The following is a 23117-nucleotide window of genomic DNA, read 5'->3' as shown; positions in this document are numbered from 1 at the left end:
CCGAAGAGACACGAAGAGAATGATTAACGTTTCTATGAATAAGTATAAAAGAGATTTTTGGAAGAAAGCTTGGTAACTTGACAAAAATTCTGATCCGATTTTTACTATTTGAAACGTAAGTAGAAGCATTGTTTTTGGGCCCTGCTCTGATGTATGGGATATAGTTTTTTTTTATAAAATAGAATTACCCTAATAAACATGTGTCTTAGTTTGGTAACATTATTAGCATACATATAACTTTACTTGTTACCATTCAGACATAGATTTGTCCAGGAATTCATATCCATCAACTAACTATGTATGTATATGTGTATATTTGTTCTACTCAGCATATTTGCATTCACTTTTACAAACATACATATAAATTTATACTGTATATGCAATGTGTTTGTAATGGGACTACAGTTCATTTAACAAACATTCCAGAAACGTGCTCTCCATTCATTGCTGGTTCTTGGTTTTCTTTTTTCTCTTTTTTTTTTGTTTGTGGGTCTATTTAGTCCTACTATACATTGTTTGCATTTATGTCGGCTCAACATGTCCTTTTCGGTTTTGCAGTTAGACGTCAGTATTGCAATCATCATTATTAACAGCATCATCACCATCATCATCGTAATCATTGTCATTATTAAGTATTTTTATCAGAAACAAGCACAATATCAGCATCATAACATCATCAACACCGTCTTCATCAATTTAGTTCTTTCCATGAATGGCATTTAGTTGCATTAGCTGCTCATTTGTTCAGTTGTTTCTTTACATTCATTCTCTCGCTCACTCACTCACTCACTCACTCACTCACTCGTTTACTCATATATCCTTTTCTATTTGTTCATTTAACATTTATATTACAAAAATATCTAGTGGAGTGTGTTTTTTTTTTTCAAGTTCTTTCCTTGTTGTTTATTTGCTAGATTTAACAAAAATTCTTTATATTTATTTTACAGTTGCAATTCATGTAAACAAATTCTAAAACTCAGTGGGCAATAGTAGGAGCAGTTGTGACAAATGAACGAATGGACAAACATTCAAATAAATAAATAGAAATGCTTCAATAAACAAATCTACACCATTTAGACCAAGACGTCACCTACTTCTCATACTCCTGTTTTTCAAACAAAAAAACTGTGATTTAAAAAAACGTAATGATTTCAACACTATGTTCAAATGAAATAGGGTTTTATATTAAACATATAACCCCATAGTTGTTTTTCCTCTGACATTATTGCCAGCATCAATGCCAACGTTAAATATTCGGGCTCTTTTTTTCTCTGGTTACATTTACACCATTTTTACAACCATCCACCTGACAGACAACTTTATTTTCTACATTTATGGAATTTATTTAAACAAGGATTTCAGTTGTGTTTTATTCATTCTTCATTTGTTTGTTTTCTTCGTTCTTTTTATTTATTTTATTTTATATTTATTTTTCTGTTTGGTTTATATATATTTTTTTTTGTATTTAGTTGTTGTTTTGGAATCCCTAGAGATCCGTTAACAGTATACTACTGGCACGTAGTTGTGGCAGTCCAGCCAGGTTTGTTCCTGTAGAATGTTGCAAATATAACATAAACAGTGTTAACAACGACAACATCAACAATAACAACAACAAAACCCTGGTCTTGATGTACAAATTCATTTCAATGAATCCTTATTTGTTGAATGCTTTTGTAAAATATCTCTATATTCGTACAACAGCACATAGATACACACATACACACTCGCAGTCATACACAAAATATGGTAAAATGTGTAAAAACAATATTTCTCAGAGTATTCAAACAATGTAATCTTTTTAAATTAAAAAAGAATTCTGTGATAAGTTCCTACAGTTACCCATGGGAAGTATCAACTATCAAATCACAGTGAAAAGTCATTTTTAATTAACTGGTTTCTCATGTTATCCCTGACATATTGAGATGTCTGGACAACCTACTTTTGATATGAACTAGTTCCCCTAAAATGCTGGATTAGTAGGATTTTAAAAATACTGGACTTTATGTCACGGTGTTACTTTTGAACACGCCACAGAATTTTCAGCTTGGACCAACATTCTTTGTATTTCTTAGTGTAGAACCCATATGTTCCAACGTTTATATGACGGAATCAACTCTCCAAATCTTATGACTTTCTCTTTTAACTGAAAAGTTTATTCTAAGGCGCATCAAACTTCATTATAAAGTCCGAAATATATACCTCGCAAGATCAGACGGACTCCAAGTCGTATCTTTCTATCTCTTCAATTAATTCTCCTCCGATTTTTTAAACATTGTTTCATTGACGTTGGCAAGTCCGTCAAGCTAGGGGCACTTTTCCATTGATTCCTTTCTACGTTTGTAACAGGTGCATGTTATATTTGTGAACCAGCCTCGCTTTGATGTTATTGACAAATCTCGGGATATGGATGAGCTAAAAGTTCATCTAGTCTGCCGGAAATATAAGCTGACTTTGACTAGCTCAGACAACACAATCAATATAGTACCACGGGATCCGGTGACTACAGGGCAAACTTTTGGACTATGTCTTGGGTCGGTTATTTATGTAAACGTAGTAATTGTGAATTTATCTTTTGCTTATTTAATGGATCCATACTTTGCACTCCGATTTAATACGTCTCTAGTTGCTGTTTCTCATTAAACAAAGGTTATTCCATATGCGTTATTCTAAGTGAAAATAATTCATCTAGAACACCTTGGAACTTGTAAGATATTAGATAGCTCCAGTACTTAAGCATGGTCCGATGTTCGCCATATACAAAAATTGTTCCTAAGAGATCACAAGGTTAAAAAATGAACACCATACATTTACATAAAGATTTCCGGGTTTATATCCCTGATACTTCCAACACGACTATTACAAGTATTTTTAGGGTTTCTAAAAAAGTACCTTCCATAAACGTGACTCCTTTTTGTCTATCAGCTTTTGAATGTAATGAAGATAAAATGAATCTCTTAAATACAAAAATCAATTGAATTCAATATTCTTTGCCTTGCCTTTTAAAAATATTAAAACTTTGATGTCTCAATTCCGAAAATCGTAGTACATTCTATCATTAAATTACTATATAGCCTTCAGATTCAAATGCAACCTGAAATCCTTCAAAATAACTGAATTTTATAAAAACTTCAAATCCAAATTCTAAAAGAAAGACCATTTTACATTCTGTACAACATGGTCCTTCATTCCTATGTTGCAGTTGCATTTTCTCTCTTCCTCTCACTATTTATGCATGCATTTGCTGAAACCATTTCATTTCGTTTTTTTTTTTTCGACAAATTTGTGTGCGAAAACTTTAGTATGTTTTGCACGACCTTTAAATTATAATGAAATTTTTCGTTGAATATTTAATTCACTTCCCACATGCAGGGGTTTTGCAAAAAATTTCAATGAATATATGCATTTTATTATTAAAGCTTGTTGTTCTTCCTCTATATCCCTCTCAGCGTTTCTCTCTCTTTGCATAAATAAGCTTTAAAATTTTCACTATTTATTTCAGTTTAAATATCGAACTCCCAAATTGCCAATCAACACTCATCGCTACACATACTTTTAACTTTTTTAAGTCAAGTTTTCCTTTTTTGTTTCTCTCATTTTCTTCTTCAGCATATTGAAACTTTGGTATCTTTATGTGAAGAAGTAAATACATGTGATATGCTTTAAAAAGCCTTAAAGTCTTGGGTATTGCTGCTATTATCGCTTACAGTGTCACTTTATTTAAAATGACATTATGTTGCCAATTTTTATTATATGTGTATGTATGTGTGTTTGAACATAATTTCAATAGAAATTTCTTTTTAAGAACATACGAGAGACAAAAAAATATTGTGACAAAATAAAAACTCTTGATTGAAATTGTAAAAAAACCCAACATTTAAAAAGTTTTGCCATTCTCTGCTTAAGGAAAAAAAACTACAAACGCACGTGGGTTTGGTAGATAGAGAGTTACTGCTGCCAATGGCATTAAATCATGACAGACCAAAGAAAAAGTTGTGTCTTTAAATGTAGTCAAATTGTTTGTAAAATAAGTAAAAGTTTTGTGTTTTTATTTTTTGCAAACGAAACATTGTACAAAATTTTAAGTTTGATACTTACTGACAATTTCACCAAGAGAAAAATCGAAATAAAAATGATTGCTATTACTGCAATATCACACAGACGTATGTATGTGTATGTAGCACGGCTATATCTCAGTTTGTATTTTAATTTCATTAGATGTAATCAAATAATTTAGAATCAGGAAATTATCTTGGTTGAGCCAGAATATAACATTCGTTATACTTAGTTAAGTTTAAAAATATAGACTAGACTATAGTCAAGTCAATAATCGAGTATATAGTCGAGTCCACAGTCTAATATATAATCTAGTCTATAGTCTAAACTAATCTTTAGTCTAGTGTGCATTGTAGTCTATGTTCTAGTCTAGACTAGTATAAAGAGCAGGCTTTAGGATAGACTATAGACTAGACTATAGACCAGACTGTAGACTAGACTATATAACAGACTGTAGACTTGACTTTAGACTAGACTATAAACTAGACTAGAATATAGACTAGACCATAGAGTAGACTATTGACTAGAATATAGACAATAGACTAGACTATAGACTAGACTATAGACTAGACTAGACTAGACTATAGACTCGACTATAGACTAGACTATAGACTAGACTATAGACTAGACTAGACTATAGACTAGACTATAGACTAGACTATAGACTAAACTATAGACTAGACTATAGACTAGACTATAGACTAGACTATAGACTAGACTATAGACTAGACTATAGACTAGACTATAGACTAGACTATAGACTAGACTATAGACTAGACTATAGACTAGACTATAGACTAGACTATAGACTAGACTATAGACTAGACTACAGACTAGACTATAGACTAGACTATAGACTAGACTATAGACTAGACTATAGACTAGACTATAGACTAGACTATAGACTAAACTATAGACTAGACTATAAACTAGACTATAGCCTATTATATAGACTAGACTATAAACTATAGACTAGACTATAGAATATTATATAGACTAGACTATAGACTGGACTATAGACTAGACTTTAGCCTAGAATATAGACTAGACTATAGACTAGAATGTAGACTAGAATATACACTAGACTAAAGACTGGACTATAGACTAGACTGAAGACTGGACTATAGACTAGACTATAGACTGGACTTTAGGCTAGATACAGGCTAAAGAAAGTTTTTATATTGTAAAATGTATGAAACAGAATTTTAAAAAACTTAATTTTCTCTAACAGAAGTATACCAAATAAACAAATGTTCCCATTAATATTAATATTAAAAATAATATTTTTAATTAAAACTCCAATAGCTAGCTCTATATATATATTAAACCGTTTTATCTAAACCTCTTTATTATCCGCTTTGTGGTGGCACCTTATGATACATGCAACAACAACAAAAAACTCTTTAATTAAATGAAATAAAATGTTACTGCAAGGAAGAAGTTTTATGGTCATTAAATAAGTGCAGCACATGTTTTGTGGCTCAATCTAATACAAAATGTATTTAGTTCTCTTCCACATTATATACAATACTAACTTACATTCATACGTACCTCACATACAATACACCTGTACCAGTATCGGTAGCGTGTGGCAAAAAAAATAAAATCCTTAAAAAAATAAAATTAAACACAAAATCATAATATGTATGTATGTAGCAGAAATTCTCCAAAAGTAAATCCCAGCAAAATGTTTGTTAAGTAAGTGCTTATTTAAACAGTTCTAAAATGTGATAAAGAGCTTCCATCTTCATCTACTTAATCAAACTTGTAATACTTTTAATTTTTTTTATTGCGAAAATATCATTTAGATTTAAGCAGAAAAAAAAACAAATGTTGCTGGTATTTCCACAAAGACCAGTCCATTTTAAACCCTTGAGTTAATGAAAAGCAAATTAACCACATAAAAAAAATGTTAAGAGAATAACCTGAAAAACAGAAAATATAAATTCTGAAAAAAACCCAAATACAAAGGAAGTAAATAAAGGTTAATAATAAGCACAATAAAATCAAGTAAGAGGAACTATAGTAAGGCATGTCTGTTTATAGAATAACATACAGCAGTTTTAATTATACTGAATGTTACTTTAGGGAGGTTTCTGTTCTAGTTCTGTTAAAGTTCTGTTAAAGTTTTGTTCTAGTTCTGTTCTAGTTCTGTTCTAGTTCTGTTCTAGTTCTGTTCTAGTTCTGTTCTAGTTCTGTTCTAGTTCTGTTCTAGTTCTGTTCTAGTTCTGTTCTAGTTCTGTTCTAGTTCTGTTCTAGTTCTGTTCTAGTTCTGTTCTAATTCTGTTCTAGTTCTGTTCTAGTTCTGTTCTAGTTCAGTTCTAGTTCTGTTCTAGTATTTTTTAAGACCTTTCAACAGAAAACAAACAAGTATAAATTTATAGTCAGGCATGGTCGACCATACAATACCTAATCAGTATGTTAAAAATGTTGATTATTAAAAAAATAAAACATTTAATATGTTTTTATACCCTACACCACTTTAGTGGGGATGGTATTTTGGGTTTGTGCTGATGTTTGTAACGCACAATAATATTGGTTCTATACCCACCTTAAAGTATACCAATCGGCTCAGAATCATTTTCTGAGTCGATTTAGCTATGTCCGTCCGTCTGCCCTTCCATGTAAACTTTGTAATCAAACTACAGGCCGCAATTTTAAAGATAATTGAATGAAATTTGATAAATGATCTTCTATTGTTCCAGGGACGAACTCTATTGAAAATGGTTAAGATCGGTCCATTATTTTACCTAGCCCCCACACAACTGAACCCCCGATTAGGGCTTGTAAACATTGTAATCAAACTACAAGGTCGCAATTTTGGAGATAATTCAATGAAATTTGGCATATGATCTTTTATGGTACTGTAAACGAAAGCCAAATAAGGCTTTTAATTTCACAATTATGTTTAATATACTCGTATCGCGACAATAAGCTGCAAAACCAAGTTCTATACTAGTCTTGATGACCCTGATGAACTTTATACATTTTATTCGTATACAGGTGTAGGGTATTATATGGTCGTTGGCAAAAAAGATTTTCTACAAGAGTAGGGGAGTAGGAGTAAATATGGGCCTTGGGCCCAAAAAAGCGTGTGTGTCAAATTTCGTCCAATTATCTGGAAAATTGGACTTGTGTACTTTAAGGTGTGTATAGGACAAATATTTTTGTATGTTTCAAACATCACCCCAAAAAACATATACACACCCTCCCCACTAAAGTGGTGTAAAAACTTGCATAACATTAGAAAACATTTGGTTAAAATAGTAAAAATTAAAAAAAAATCCAACTCAAAAATTTCCAATTCAACTAGAACTACAGCTCGTCGTATTGTTTTAAACTTAAAAAAAGAAAAAAAATTCAGCTTATAGGTGGATAAATGAGTGGCTGAATATTTACCAGGAAAATACTCATAATAAAGCAGAAGGTATGTTACAACTATAAAGTGAATAGAAAAATACACACACAAGCCACCAACTTTATTTACCATTCACTCACAAACTCGCATTTTAAACTAAAGGACACCACAAAACCCAACTTTTAAGAACATAATTTTTGGTAAAATTGGTTTTTTTATATGTAAATAAATCTGTTACGTTTAAAGAACAAAATGAGACTTAATTATGAGAAAAAGTTTTCAAATTTAAAAGGAACTTGAATTTATTTAATAAAATAACAATAACAATCTATTTAACTGGTAATTGAGCCGATTTGAAATCAATCAAGTTTGTAACGATAAAATGAGTTTTACACTACTTGATTAGCTTATAGACCGATTTGATCCATGTATTAGTACTGCAAGTTATAAGACGTATTACAGACCTAATTCTATTGGATGTTATGATACATATCACAAGTAATTAATAAAATCTGTATAAATCCTTCTTATCTTACTTTTTCCTAGAAACCCCTTAATACTTTTCAAAAATATTTTATGAAATAGTTAAAGAATGAAAAGGAATAAAATAAACTTTATAAAACTCGTGCTAAATGCTTCTTTCTAATGGCGTCAAATAGTTTTTTTTTTTTTCTTCTTAAATTAATATTGATGAATAGAAGTCAAAAAAATATATATATTGACTGATGTTTGATTTCATTTATACTTAATACATCATAAACCTTTCTCAACAACCCAAAAATTTAGTTTAACACTTTTATATATTTAATTTTTTCTTATTTTTCTTCTTACTTTTTACTTTCAGTTTGGTTAATCAATCAATGCCGAATGCAGGTCAAGTACGTATGACGCTACGCAAAGCGTTGAGTGTTTGGGAAAGTAACTCCAAACTGACATTCCGTGAAGTGTACAGTGATCAAGCAGATATACAAGTATTATTTGCCAAGTAAGTAACAAACAAATACAACATACTTTTATAGTTTATAACTTTTAGTAATACCCGGAAGTTGTATGTGTCCATTGCTACTGACTGGTTCCTGAATTAGTTACAGGTGTTATGTAACGTAATCCATTAATAAATTCTATGTGTTTTTGTATGTTGATATTAGTGAAAAAGATTATTTCAAAATGCAATTCTATAATTTGTAAAACTATCGGGTACATTCTAAAGCAATAAAATGGGGAAAAGCATTACATACACAAAAAACCCCATAAACCAAAAGAATAGTGTATATAAAGGCCACAAAGAAAAGAGCATGAAAATGCTGAACAAAAACATAAAAACACATAAAACTGGGATGAAGAAAAACACATAAAATACCACTAAAACCAAACGATAAAACACGCATAGAAATTCTTATAATCATACACTAACACATTCTCATAAACACAAAGATACACACACACTCATGTAGCCTGCAATTCAGAGTGACTGTTCCAAATTTTATACTAACTAATATCCTTCAAACTCTTATGCAAAATTCTTTAATTGTCTACAATTGGGATTGGTTAGAGACAACAGTTCTCTCCCATCTAGACCACTTGCTAGATTACCTGTAAAGTATACAGTAACTAATTGAGTTCATTTGGGGTTTGCCTTGATTTCCAATATTGGCATATGGTCAATACTAAGATCTTTGGTTTTTAGACAACAAACTGGACTATAGAATGAATTACCAAATTAACTATATACTGTACTCAAGATTAGACTTTTGAGTGCTCTTTAAAATAAACTACATATTGGACTATAGCCTGGACTATTAACAGGGCTATAGTTTATAATATAGACTGATGTATAAATTGGGAACTGCGTTGCTCTAATAACTGGATTTGAAAGTAAATTATAGTCTGGACTGAAAATGGAATTACAGTCTAGATTTAAATTGTATATCTGTAGATTGGGGCCTACAGTTTAAAGTAAAGACTAATCTGTAAAATGGATCTATAGGGTTAAACTAATAACTTGACTTAAGGTAGACTATAGACAAGACAGAAGATGAGAATAATGTCTGAATTTAAAAAAATTACCTTTTAAACTATAGGCTGAAGTATAGACTGATCCGTACCTAGGATGGACTTAAGTATAGTATATTGAAAATGTAGAGTCTAGTTTAAACTTTAAATTAATCTGTAATGTGGATGCTTGGTTAGACTAATAACATGACTACTAGGTAAGACTGTAGGCTGGACTGTATATGAAAAAAATTCTGGATTTTAAAATATATTACTTATAAAACAATAGACTGAGACATACATTGGACCCTAGATTGGACTGGACTATAGTGTAAATTTTAGATTAATCTGTATATGTTGTATACTTGAAAGTATACAACATAATGGACTGTAGATCCATACATTTTACCATAGATTGGACTAATAACTGGACTATAGTGTAAATTTTTTACTAATCTGTGGATTGTAGCCTTGGTTAGAATAATAACTGGACTTGAATATATACAATAGAATGGACTGTAGAATTCTGTCTGGATTTAGTTAGAATTTCAGACTAATAAGTTATAGGACTCGAAGGTGGCCTAATAACTGAACTTTAAAGTAGATTATGTACTAGATTGTAGATGAGAATACTATCTGGACTTAAAAATAAATAACATATTAAATCATAGACTAGACTATAAACTGGAGTATAGTCCGATCATGGATTGACTAATAACTGGACTTTTATTACTCTAGATGGGGACTGTTGATTGAATTCTAGATTGGACTAATAACGGAACTATAGTTTACACTATGGACCCATGGTCAGACTAATAACTGGAGTCTAAAGTAGAAAATAGACTGGTCGATAAGAATAGTCTGTACTCTAGATTACTTATAGAAAATAAACTTGACTACCTTCTAGATTACTTGAAATGTATACCGTAATTAATAGTTTTATTAAAAATATTACTTAACAATATAACAAATTCTTGTCTAGGGAATAAATTTAGTTTTTAATTGAAAAATCTCTCCTCGAAAAGGATACATTGACTCCCTTAAGATCCTGCTGGTTATATGCACATACACCTGGTTTACACTTAATACCAAAGTTATTTTCTCTATTTGTTTTTTGTTTTCGGTAAAAGTGGTAAAAACAAAACGTTGTGAATATAAATAAAGGAACTAAAGCAAAACTGCACAAATCTCAATTTGAAATAAAGATAAACATTTTGAAAGGGACTTAGGAATAATGTAATAATGGATTTTATTAAACTTTATATATGTAATATACAGACCATAGTGCATATATAAACTGCACTAGCACGCATTGCAACTTAAAAACATTTATTATAAATAATATCAGGTTATAAGGATTTTTGTAAAAAATAAAATTCTTTTTTTTTATAAACACGTTCATTTTACATAAATATTTTTTATATATTTCAAAAAAAAAAACTTTAAAAAAAGTTGATTTGCTTTTTGTATGTGACCATTAGAAAATTGTATTATCGTTTTAATTTCCTAATAAAGATTCATTGGTCACATCTCACCAAATGATACTCTACAGCAAATATGAGTATCAATGCTTGTATCAATTTTGGAGCGATGTATTCAGATTAAGGTTGATAGAAAAACAAAAATTTTTACTCGATTTATCGAATAATTTTCATTCGAATGACAATCCTAGTTGATAGGAGTAAGTTTATCGGCCCTAAAAATGTGCATCTAATCAACTATAGAGTCTTTAATGTGTTATTTTTTAAGGAACATCTTGTTGGAAAACGTTTTTATAGAATTTTATCAATGAAAATAACGTTAAATGGTTAGAAGCTAAGACTCCTGGATGCAGTTTCTTAAATTTTCCAATTTGTATTAATATCTGCAAAACTATCACTCTAAAGATGCAATTTCTAAAAAATCTTTAAATGTTATAATATAATGCTGAAAAGGTATTCGGTTATGGCTCTCTTGAGGGCCAGTTAGAGCTTGGTGTGGTAGGATATAGTAAAATATGTTATCTCGCTGTTCACTTATCATGGACAGAGTATTTTGTACAATGATGTCTAATATTTGGCAGGTTGTCGCTTTATTCAATTCCATCCTTTTTACACCTTTTGTCATAGCACGAACTACGAACTGATATATAGTGTTGTGATGAGAAAAACTGTAGCTCAGTTTCAGACCCATTTTGTCTTCCAGTTTAGAGACATTCGTAGAACAAGAGGAATTGACTTTGATATTCTCCTTGATCAACTGTCTCTAAGTTCCTGGCAATTTTTTATTTCCAGTATACCATCGGTTACATTTGATATTTGTATATAACCTTCCAGTTTATATTTATAATGAATCCTGCAATCGACTTTAGCAATTTGCAAAAAAATAAGAGCCGCTCGGATGTGAGCTTGTTCTAATATATCTTTTTGACAAAGATTTTCTAACGTAATGCTCATGGGTGCACTAGCATATATAGGAGGTTATTGCAGGTCTTGAACCACGCAGTTATTAGGTCTTTTTTCGAATCTTCCCTCTTTTAAAGGGAATCACAATGGACCTAAAACTAAAACTATATATGTATAGGCTAAACTTCATTTCATATCCAAGTCCATCCTCTACATTATAGATGTAAAGCATAGAATTGTCCTTCTTAGGTATAGGTTTACAAGAGTTATTTATCATAAAAAATAGATGTAAAGCATAGAATTGTCCTTCTTAGGTTTAGGTTTACAAGGGTTATTTATCATAAAAATGCATATCAACACGAAGGTCCATTATGATACCCTTCATAAGAGTGAAGATTCGAAAAAAGAAAAACAATAACCCTACAAGAAAAACTAGAATTGAAATTCCCTACCAATTTCAGCCTGAGATTCTGTAACCTAGGACAGTGGCAAATTATATACTTAATCCTCTATATTTCCTCCTCATCCTCGCACAACCAGCAATAGTCCAGTATATTACTACTCCACTTACTGACAAAGGCCCTAATTGGACAGTGCCCCGTTAGCATCCCTAACAGAATATTTAGACCAGCCTATATAAGTAAGATCCAGCCCTATAAGTATATTGAAAGCCTCCAATATATCAAGTTTTGGTCATAGGAAGATTGATACTGCAAATCAATCTGTCATTCCAAGATTGACCTATAATGTCACGGAATCTTTTGGAAATCAACCTATAAAAGTGAAAAATTGGTGGTTTTATCCTACTTTCTCTGTCTTCTATATCAAGGTTTGAACCTAATCTATCCAGTTAGTCCGCAACCTTATTAACATACATATAACAGTGCCCCGGCACCCAACACCGTCCTATGGCAAACAGTCAGTGTCATAAATGAAGTCTTATAGTCGTAGTTTTAGGTCTAATTCCGTGTTAAATTTAATAGACCATATCTTATGTAGAGATTAAATTTAAACGTGACCCGATATTCGCGAAACTATATAGCATGATTTTTAGGCAATATAGTCTTTTTTTAAAGGGGACCTTATATAGGGATAGGAACAATTATAGTTCTATGTCCACCATAATTTAGAATTTTATTTCGGAAATAAAAAAACTGATTTACAATTTACAACGAATGTATTGAAATTTCTTACGCCATATTCCGGGGGTACATTTGTATGGGAGCTATGTGAAATCGTTGACAGATTTTGCCCATTTTCAATGCCAAACAAACATTTCTGATTAATAGAGAATATTTTGGAAAAAAATTCAACTCCCTATCTCTTGTTTTCTGGACGCTATCGTATACAGAGTGACGGACGGACCTAGCTAGATCGTCTTAGAATCTTACGAGGTCCCAGAATTTATATAATTTATGGGGTCAATAAACAATATTTCGATGTGTTACACACGGAATTACAAAATCAATATACCCCTCATCTTTTTTGACGGTGGCTATAAAAATCTTCACAAACTCATAATCCCTCCCCACTTTAGTAGTGTAGCGATTTAAAAAGCTCTAATAACTTCCTGAAAATTATCAACACTAAACATTTTTAGGTGTCAGTAAAACTTTAACTTAAATAGTTTAAAATCAAAACACATAAACAAATAATTTTCAAATTAAATTTTTACTACTTGCCATTAAAATTTAACCTAAAGGAAGAAAAGTAAAAAAAATAAATATTTTAATAAGCATTTTAATTATACACTAGTAGTTAAATAAATATTTTAAAACTCTTTAATAAACTGCATCTAGTAGCTGCAACTAAAAATAGTTTTAATTTAATAAAAACTAGAGAAAATCACAACATAAAACTGAAATATTTGCCAAACTTTCTTTAATAAAAATTTTATATATTTTTCGTGTGTTTATGTGCAAAACACTTTTCATTCACATTTCGTAGAATGATTATAAAGTGTAAATTTACTAATAGAATATTTAATCATTTTCTAAAATAAACTTCTACTTCATCTTTTATCTATTTTATGTGCTGTTTGTTCTGTTCTTCGTTTTGTTCAACGTTTTCAACGTTAACAGCTTTTCAATATTAATGATATAAATTTCCATTTTAGTAGCTTTTGTGTTGGGAAAACTTTTCCTTAACAATCTTTACACATAAATATTTTTTATTATTTTACTATATTTTTTACTTTTACAGACGTGATCATGGTGATGGCTATAAATTTGATGGTCCTGGTCTAATTTTAGCACATGCCTTCTATCCAGGTGGTGGTCGCGGCGGCGATGCTCATTTTGATGATGATGAAAATTGGGCCGTAACACCAGAACAATTGAACGAAGAGGAAGAGGATAGAGGTAAGTGTTTATTTTGCTCCTTTTTTATTATTGAAATATATAAAAGAGTGTTAACGAACTGTAAGTAATAAATAACAAATATTTAAGGATATCTTTTCTTCGCCTTAAATGGTATAATTAGTAAATTTTACAAAAAAAAGGTGTTTTTGATATAATTAATCTAACATTTTTTTTAACGAAAGAATATATATCATTTAGTAACACGATAAATTAACATTTAACACGTCAATTTAAAACATGTCTCTATTAAGTAGTATTTTATTAATAATATAGGGAACATTTTAAAGTGAATTATTTAGGTTAAAAATAAGAGCCCATGTAGCGCAACCTTATTCATCATATAGAAAGTTGTCTGTGCTGTGCTGCTGAACAGAAGTAGAACTGAACTAGAACTGAACTAGAACTGAAATAGAACTGAAATAGAACTGAACTAGAACTGAACTAGAACTGAACTAGAACTGAACTAGAACTGAACTAGAACTGAACTAGAACTGAACTAGAACTGAACTAGAACTGAACTAGAACTGAACTAGAACTGAACTAGAACTGAACTAGAACTGAACTGGAACTGAACTAGAACTGAACTGGAACTGAACTAGAACTGAACTAGAACTGAACTAGAACAGAACTAGAACTGAACTAGAACTGAACTAGAACTGAACTAGAACTAAACTAGAACTGGACTAGAACTGAACTAGAACTGAACTAGAACTGAACTAGAACTGAACTAGAACTGATCTAGAACTGAACTAGAACTGAACTAGAACTGAACTTGAACTAGAACTAGAACTAGAACTAGAACTGAACTAGATCTAGACTAGACCATAGACTAGACTATAGACTAGACTATAGACTAGACTATAGACTGGACTATAGATTAGACTATAGACTAGACTATAGACTAGACTATAAACTAGACTATAGACTAGACTATAGACTAGACTATAGACTAGACTATAGACTAGACTATAGACTAGACTATAGACTAGACTATAGACTAGACTATAGACTAGACTATAGACTAGACTATAGACTAGACTATAGACTAGACTATAGACTAGCCTATACTCTAGACTATAGACTAGACTATATACTAGACTATAGACTAGACTATAGACTAGACTATAGACTAGACTATAGACTAGACTATAGACGAGACTATAGACTAGACTATAGACTAGACTATAGACTAGACTATAGACTAGACTATAGACTAGACTATAGACTAGACTATAGACTAGACTATAGACTAGACTATAGACTAGACTATAGACTAGACTATAGACTAGACTATAGACTAGACTATAGACTAGACTATAGACAAGACTATAGACTAGACTATAGACTAGACTATAGACTAGACTATAGACTAGACTATAGACTAGACTATAGACTAGACTATAGACTAGACTATAGACTAGACTATAGACTAGACTATAGACTAGACTATAGACTAGACTATAGAATAGACTATAGACTAGACTATAGACTAGACTATAGACTAGACTATAGACTAGACTATAGACTAGACTATAGACTAGACTATAGACTAGATATAGACTAGACTATAGACTAGACTATAGACTAGACTATAGACTAGACTATAGACTAGACTATAGACTAGACTATAGACCAGACTATAGACTAGGCTATAGACTAGACTATAGACTAGACTATAGACTAGACTATAGACTAGACTATAGACTAGACTATAGACTAGACTATAGACTAGACTATAGACTAGACTATAGACTAGACTATAGACTAGACTATAGTCTAGTCTACCTTATTCATCATATAGAAAGTTGTCTGTGCTGTGCTGCTGAACAGAAGTAGAACTGAACTAGAACTGAACTAGAACTGAAATAGAACTGAAATAGAACTGAACTAGAACTGAACTAGAACTGAACTAGAACTGAACTAGAACTGAACTAGAACTGAACTAGAACTGAACTAGAACTGAACTAGAACTGAACTAGAACTGAACTAGAACTGAACTAGAACTGAACTAGAACTGAACTAGAACTGAACTAGAACTGAACTAGAACTGAACTAGAACTGAACTAAAACTGAACTAGAACTGAACTAGACTGAACTAGAACTGAACTAGAACTGAACTAGAACTGAACTAGAACTGAACTAGAACTGAACTGGAACTGAACTAGAACTGAACTAGAACTGAACTAGAACAGAACTAGAACTGAACTAGAACTGAACTAGAACTGAACTAGAACTAAACTAGAACTGACTAGAACTGAACTAGAACTGAACTAGAACTGAACTAGAACTGAACTAGAACTGAACTAGAACTGAACTAGAACTGAACTAGAACTGAACTAGAACTGAACTAGAACTGAACTAGAACTGAACTAGAACTGAACTAGAACTGAACTAGAACTGAACTAGAGTGAACTAGAACTGAACTAGAACTGAAACTAGAACTGAACTAGAACTGAACTAGAGCTGAACTAGAACTGAACTAGAACTGAACTAGAACTGAACTAGAACTGAACTAGAACTGATATAGATCTGAACTAAACTGACTAGAACTGAACTGAACTGAACTAGAACTGAACTATAACTAACTAGACCATAGACTAGACTATAGACTAGACTATAGACTAGACTATAGACTGGACTATAGATAAGACTATAGACTAGACTATAAGAAGAGACTATAAACTAGACTATAGACTAGACTATAGACTAGAATTTGACTAGACTAGACTAAAGACTGGACTATAGATTAGACTATAGACTAGACTATAGACTAGACTATAAACTAGACTATAGACTTGACTATAGACTAGACTATAGACTAGACTATAGACTAGACTATAGACTAGACTATAGACTAGACTATAGACTAGACTATAGACTAGACTATAGACTAGACTATAGACTAGCCTATACTCTAGACTAGCCTATACTCTAGACTATAGACTAGACTATATACTAGACTATAGACTAGACTATAGACTAGACTATAGACTAGACTATAGACTAGACTATAGACTAGACTATAGACGAGACTATAGACTAGACTATAGACTAGACTATAGACTAGACTATAGACGAGACTATGGACTAGACTATAGACTAGACTATAGACTAGACTATAGACTAGACTATAGACTAGATTATAGACTAGACTATAGACTAGACTATAGACTAGACTATAGACTAGACTATAGACTAGACTATAGACTAGACTATAGACTATAGACTAGACTATAGACTAGACTATAGACTAGACTATAGACTAGACTATAGACTAGACTATAGACTAGACTATAGACTAGACTAGACTATAGACTAGACTATAGACTAGACTATAGACTAGACTATAGACTAGACTATAGACTAGACTATAGACTAGACTATAGACTAGACTATAGACTAGACTATAGACTAGACTATAGACTAGACTATAGACCAGACTATAGACTAGACTATAGACTAGACTATAGACTAGACTATAGACTAGACTATAGACTAGACTATAGACTAGACTATAGACTAGACTATAGACTAGACTATAGACTAGACTATAGACTAGACTATAGACTAGACTATAGACTAGACTATAGACCAGACTATAGACTAGACTATAGACCAGACTATAGACTAGACTATAGACTAGACTATAGACTAGACTATAGACTAGACTATAGACTAGACTATAGACTAGACTATAGACTAGACTATAAACTAGACCATAGACTAGACCATAGACTAGACCATAGACTAGACTATAGACTAGACCATAGACTAGACTATAGTCTATACTATAGACTAGAGTATAGACTAGACTATAGACTTGATTATAGACTGGGGTATAGACTAGACTATAGACTAGATTGTATACTATAGATATGTTTTATTGGACTTGACAATTGCTTTATTTAAGGACTCTATAGTGTTGTACAGTTTAAATTGTTTATGTTTGTCTTTGTTCTCTAAATTAGTCATTTATTTTAATCATTTTAAACTGTTGAACAAAGCAATTATTAAATTTTTAATAAATTTTCCCAATAGTTTAAAGACTTATTTTTTTCCATCTCTGTTTGATTTATATTGTTAGTGGATTGCTTATTTTTGTAATATGTAGTTTAAAAACTATTTTTAAAACCCGTTTTAGTTGATTTAGATTAAAGTATTATTGTCTGTTGTTTTTTATTTAATATAAACATCTGCTAAATATAATTATGCATAAATTAATTTGTTTAAACATTAGGGTGTAACAATTTAAACAAAAGTTAAAAAAAATTAAGAAAACGCAAGGACAGTATGGAGTCGCCTAATAGTACATAAAAATTAAAAATTTAAAAACTATTTATGTAATTCATTATGTAAAGAGGGCATAGATTATAAATCGTGGTAACTTCCCTAATATTGTAATATACATATTTACCTAGTTGTAGGTGTAGATTTGTATGTTAGTCTATTATATACTAATTAATTACATTAGTACTAAATAAATGCAACATGATAACGTGGTTTTCAGCGAATGAACTGTGGTTTTGCAATCTACCAACAAAATGTGATAGATACACACAACAAGGGCAACAACACCAACAACACCAAACAATGGATGGTAGTAACGGCAGCAAAAAAATTATCAAAAACTAAATAATTATATTCACAAATTTACATCACACAAATAAAATAAACATATTCTAACCACGACACTATGGGATGAAATGATGAATTTAAACTTGAAATAACTTTTGTTAAGAACAAACGATTGTTAAATATTATATATCATTGGCTAATTTCTTGTTAGTAAGTTACTTGGTTAGTTAGTTAGTTAGTTATTTTGTTAGTTAGTTAGTTAGTTAGTTAGTTAGTTAGTTAGTTAGTTAGTTAGTTAGTTAGTTAATTTGTTAGTTAGTTACTTAGTTAGTTAGTTAGTTAGTTAGTTAGTTAGTTAGTTAGTTAGTTAGTTAGTTAGTTAGTTAGTTAGTTAGTTAGTTAGTTAGTTAGTTAGTTAGTTAGTTAGTTAGTTAGTTAGTTAGTTAGTAGTCAGTTAGTTAGTCAGTTAGTTAGTCAGTTAGTTAGTTAATTAGTTAGTTAGTTAGTTAGTTAGTTAGTTAGTTAGTTTTTTTTTATTTATTTTTTCGAAAAATTCATTTACAATTTTCTTAAATAATAATCCCGCGAAGCCATTAGGCTTATCTGCAGGATGTAGTAATTTAAAATACATACGTTTAAAAAATCATTTGTTTTCATTGCGAATTTAAAAAGTTAGTTAGTTAGTTAGTTAGTTAGTTAGTTAGTTAGTTAGTTAGTTAGTTAGTTAGTTAGTTAGTTAGTTAGTTAGTTAGTTAGTTAGTTAGTTAGTTAATTTGTTAGTTAGTTAGTTAGTTAGTTAGTTAGTTAGTTAGTTAGTTAGTTAGTTAGTTAGTTAGTTAGTTATTTAGTTAGTTAGTTAGTTAGTTAGTTAGTTAGTTAGTTAGTTAGTTAGTTAGTTAGTTAGTTAGTTAGTTAGTTAGTTAGTTAGTTAGTTAGTTAGTTAGTTAGTTAGTTAGTTAGTTAGTTAGTTAGTTAGTTAGTTAGTTAGTTAGTTAGTTAGTTAGTTAGTTAGTTAGTTAGTTAGTAGTTAGTTCCATAATGCTTTACTTAAATTGTCTGTACTTAATCAATATTTTCATCACTTCTTACCCATAGTGCTTCCACCAGAATATTAAAATTTTGCAAATTGTTTTATATACTTATAAACAATTTATACGTTTTTGTGTTTTTCACACACATATGTATATATGTAAATATTTTTGTTAGCACATAATAATATATATGTTATGTAAATAAATATCGAGGTCTGAAATATATAGGAAAATTTCAGAATTAAGTTTATTTTCACAATATTAATGTTTCCACACATTTGTATTTCCTTCAAATAATTGTTCGGCACAGATGCTAAATCAACCGAACGAAATAACAGACTACAAGTACCGTTCATAAATCGTTTCGTTAATGGTTCTGATAATTTAAATATTCTCAGAAAAGGGTCGACCTCTAGCTTAAAAATCCACTACTGATTTGATTGTCCGAGCATTTATGTATCATACTTAAAATAACGTTTCTATAAAATCTTAAGAAAATCGTTGTAAATGTTTCGATGGTGGGGTATAATCATTTGCATGCAACATTTACCACACAAATTCCCTCAATTAGCAACAATATGTTGCACTAATTTAAAATGTTCCTGTGGACATCAACATTTGTTGTTTTTCGCCATTTTGACAATTATTTGAATATTCTCAGGGAAATAATTATTATTTTTGGTTAAAAATCCCACCAAAATATGAGAAGAAAAAACGAAAATGTTTGTCTATTTTAATCAGTTTCATTTTTTTTCAAACAACCATTGCACATACGGTCGAGACACTTTAGTTGGTTGTGGTTTACACTTTGTGTGTAATAAATAAACGAGAATATTTTTAATAAATTTACGATTTATGTTTTATGAAATTAATGATAAATCTAAATATGAAAATATAAAATAATGGCAAATGATAAATAACATAGATTTAAACCAAATTTATTATAAATATTACTAAAACATTAATGTAATATGTTGCATGTGGCAAAATTGTTTTTGCAATAATTATAAAAATATTTATTTATAACATGATTGGGGTGATTAATGGTCATCAGACAATCAAATTATGTTTTCTTCTTTTTTTTCTGTAAATTGAAATATTTTGGTTAGAAATAGATTAAAATAATAAATTTTGCAAATTAAATTTTACGATCAATAACTTAAGTTATTTGTTATTTATACTTACACACTTTTAAAACATGTATGTATGTATGTACGTATGTACTATTTTCAAAACATATTTATGATATTTTCACTTATATACTCTTCTTAAAAAAGTCGTAAACCACTATTGTACTTATAAAAGATGCAAATTAGAACATTAAAAAAAATCTATGTATATTATAGCTTTTCTTTATAACTATTTTCGCATTAAACTCTTCATGCTATTGTGCAGCGTTTCGTTTTTTATGGTCGTCATAAAAAACAAATGCTTTCTTTAAGAAGCTTATAAATTTACAGCATTTTGTCGTTATTTCTTACTCACTCACTCACTCTCTCAGTCACTCAATATTATTCATCGTTCATTTTCTCGTTGCTATCAATAATGAAAAAATGCAATGAATTAAAAAAAACGGAGGCAGGGGAAAAAAGAGCATAAAATCATTTTGATTGATATTTTGTTGACTTGACTGTTTATGTGATAAAAAAAAAAACTAAGAAAAGGATAATTTTAACAAAAGCAATAATTACTTTATGAACTAAAGAATAGTTTTAGCTTCACATATTTCTAAATTATTTCATAAAAAAATCAACTGTTATATACATATATTGGGTTTTTATTTTTATATACTGAACTAGAACTGAACTTTAACTGAACTAGAACTCAACTAGAACTAAAAAAAAACTAGAACTGAACTTTAACTGAACTAGAACTCAACTAGAACTAAAAAAAACTAGAACTGAACTTGAACTGAACTGAACTGAACTAGAACTGAACTAGAACTGAACTAGAACTGAACTAGAACTGAACTAGAACTGAACTAGAACTGAACTAGAACTGAACTAGAACTGAACTAGAACTGAACTAGAACTGAACTAGAACTGAACTAGAACTGAACTAGAACTGAACTAGAACTGAACTAGAACTGAACTAGAACTGAACTAGAACTGAACTAGAACTGAACTAGAACTGAAAAAAAAAAAATACATAAAATATTTACAAACTTAAAAACTAAAAGAAAATAAAGCACGAAAAGAAGATAAAAAATGAGTCTCTGTGGACAATGTAGTACAGATCTACCAACAAAATTTGTGAAATGTTATGCGTGTAACTCTCAATATCATTTTTCCACTTGCTGTCCTCTATCAGAGAAAACTTATGGAACAATGACCACTGAGAAGAGAGCCGATTGGAGATGTCATAAGTGTAAACCACGTAAGGGATCTACTAGCAGCAACATCTCTTACCAATCTATTGTATATGATGGCCCTGTACAAGCAAATCAAAAACAGCAAAGAGATGAAGAACAAGAAGAAAATGATGAGGTGAAACGCTTTAAAAACTCTCTATCATTGACCGATGTAATTAATAGTGTTTCCATGGTTAAAAGTGATGTAAGAGAACTAAAATCAGACGTTTCTTCCATGAAATCTGATATAAATGAGATAAAGCCCGTGAGAGTTGACATTAATGACATCAAAACAACAATGCAAGAGTTTGCTAAACAAATGTGTGAAAACAATGCTCAAATGAATCACAATTTCCAAACAGCTATCACAACAATTACAAACTCAATCACCGCTCTTACAAATCAAGTAAGTGAACTATGTGAAAGCAATAAGGAAAAAACGAAACAGATTACTGAGATGGGTAAACAAATCAATGAGATGGAACAACGAATGCTAAATAAAACTATAGAAATAAAAAACATAACCAAGGAAAACATACACCCGAATGAAGTTGTTAAAACAATTGCTAACTCATTAAATGTTACAATAGAGGACCACGAAATTAGCAACTCGTACATATTGAAAAAATCAAAAAAAGTAATTGTTGAATTTACGTCTCTCAATAAGAAAAAAGAGTTACTGAGCAAAATAAGTCGCCATAGAGTGAATTCAAACTTAATTAATGATGAAACTGGTGATAGATATGTTTACATCAACGAACACCTAACCCCATATAAACGGCGCTTGCTCTGGCTAGCCAAAACCAAAGCAAAGGATGCTAATTGGAAATTTGTATGGATTCGTGATGGGAACATTTACGTCAAGAAAAATGAAATTTCAAGCCCCATTATAATCTCAAATGCCACAGATATTGAACTGATTACATCAACAATTTAACATAAATAAAAAAAATAACTTTTTCTTCAATTTAATAATAATCTTTTTAACAATTTTACAAAATATGTGTCCAAATT

At 30.4% G+C, this 23117-nt stretch overlaps 1 protein-coding gene across 1 annotated transcript in view; it reads left to right on the top strand.

Annotated features, from left to right (window-relative positions):
• Positions 1-23117, top strand: part of LOC111679737 (matrix metalloproteinase-2) — a 431040-nt gene that overhangs the window by 396175 nt on the left and 11748 nt on the right. The window contains exons 5-6 of the mRNA XM_046954999.1: positions 8256-8396; positions 13990-14147. Coding sequence (XP_046810955.1) covers positions 8256-8396; positions 13990-14147 — 299 coding nt within the window. The remainder of the gene's footprint in view (positions 1-8255; positions 8397-13989; positions 14148-23117) is intronic.

Source organism: Lucilia cuprina, chromosome 6 (assembly GCF_022045245.1).
Source record: "Lucilia cuprina isolate Lc7/37 chromosome 6, ASM2204524v1, whole genome shotgun sequence".
Lineage (NCBI taxonomy): Eukaryota > Metazoa > Arthropoda > Insecta > Diptera > Calliphoridae > Lucilia > Lucilia cuprina.
The sequence above is the reverse complement of the archived record's forward strand: the minus strand, read 5'-3'. Positions and strand labels throughout refer to the sequence as shown.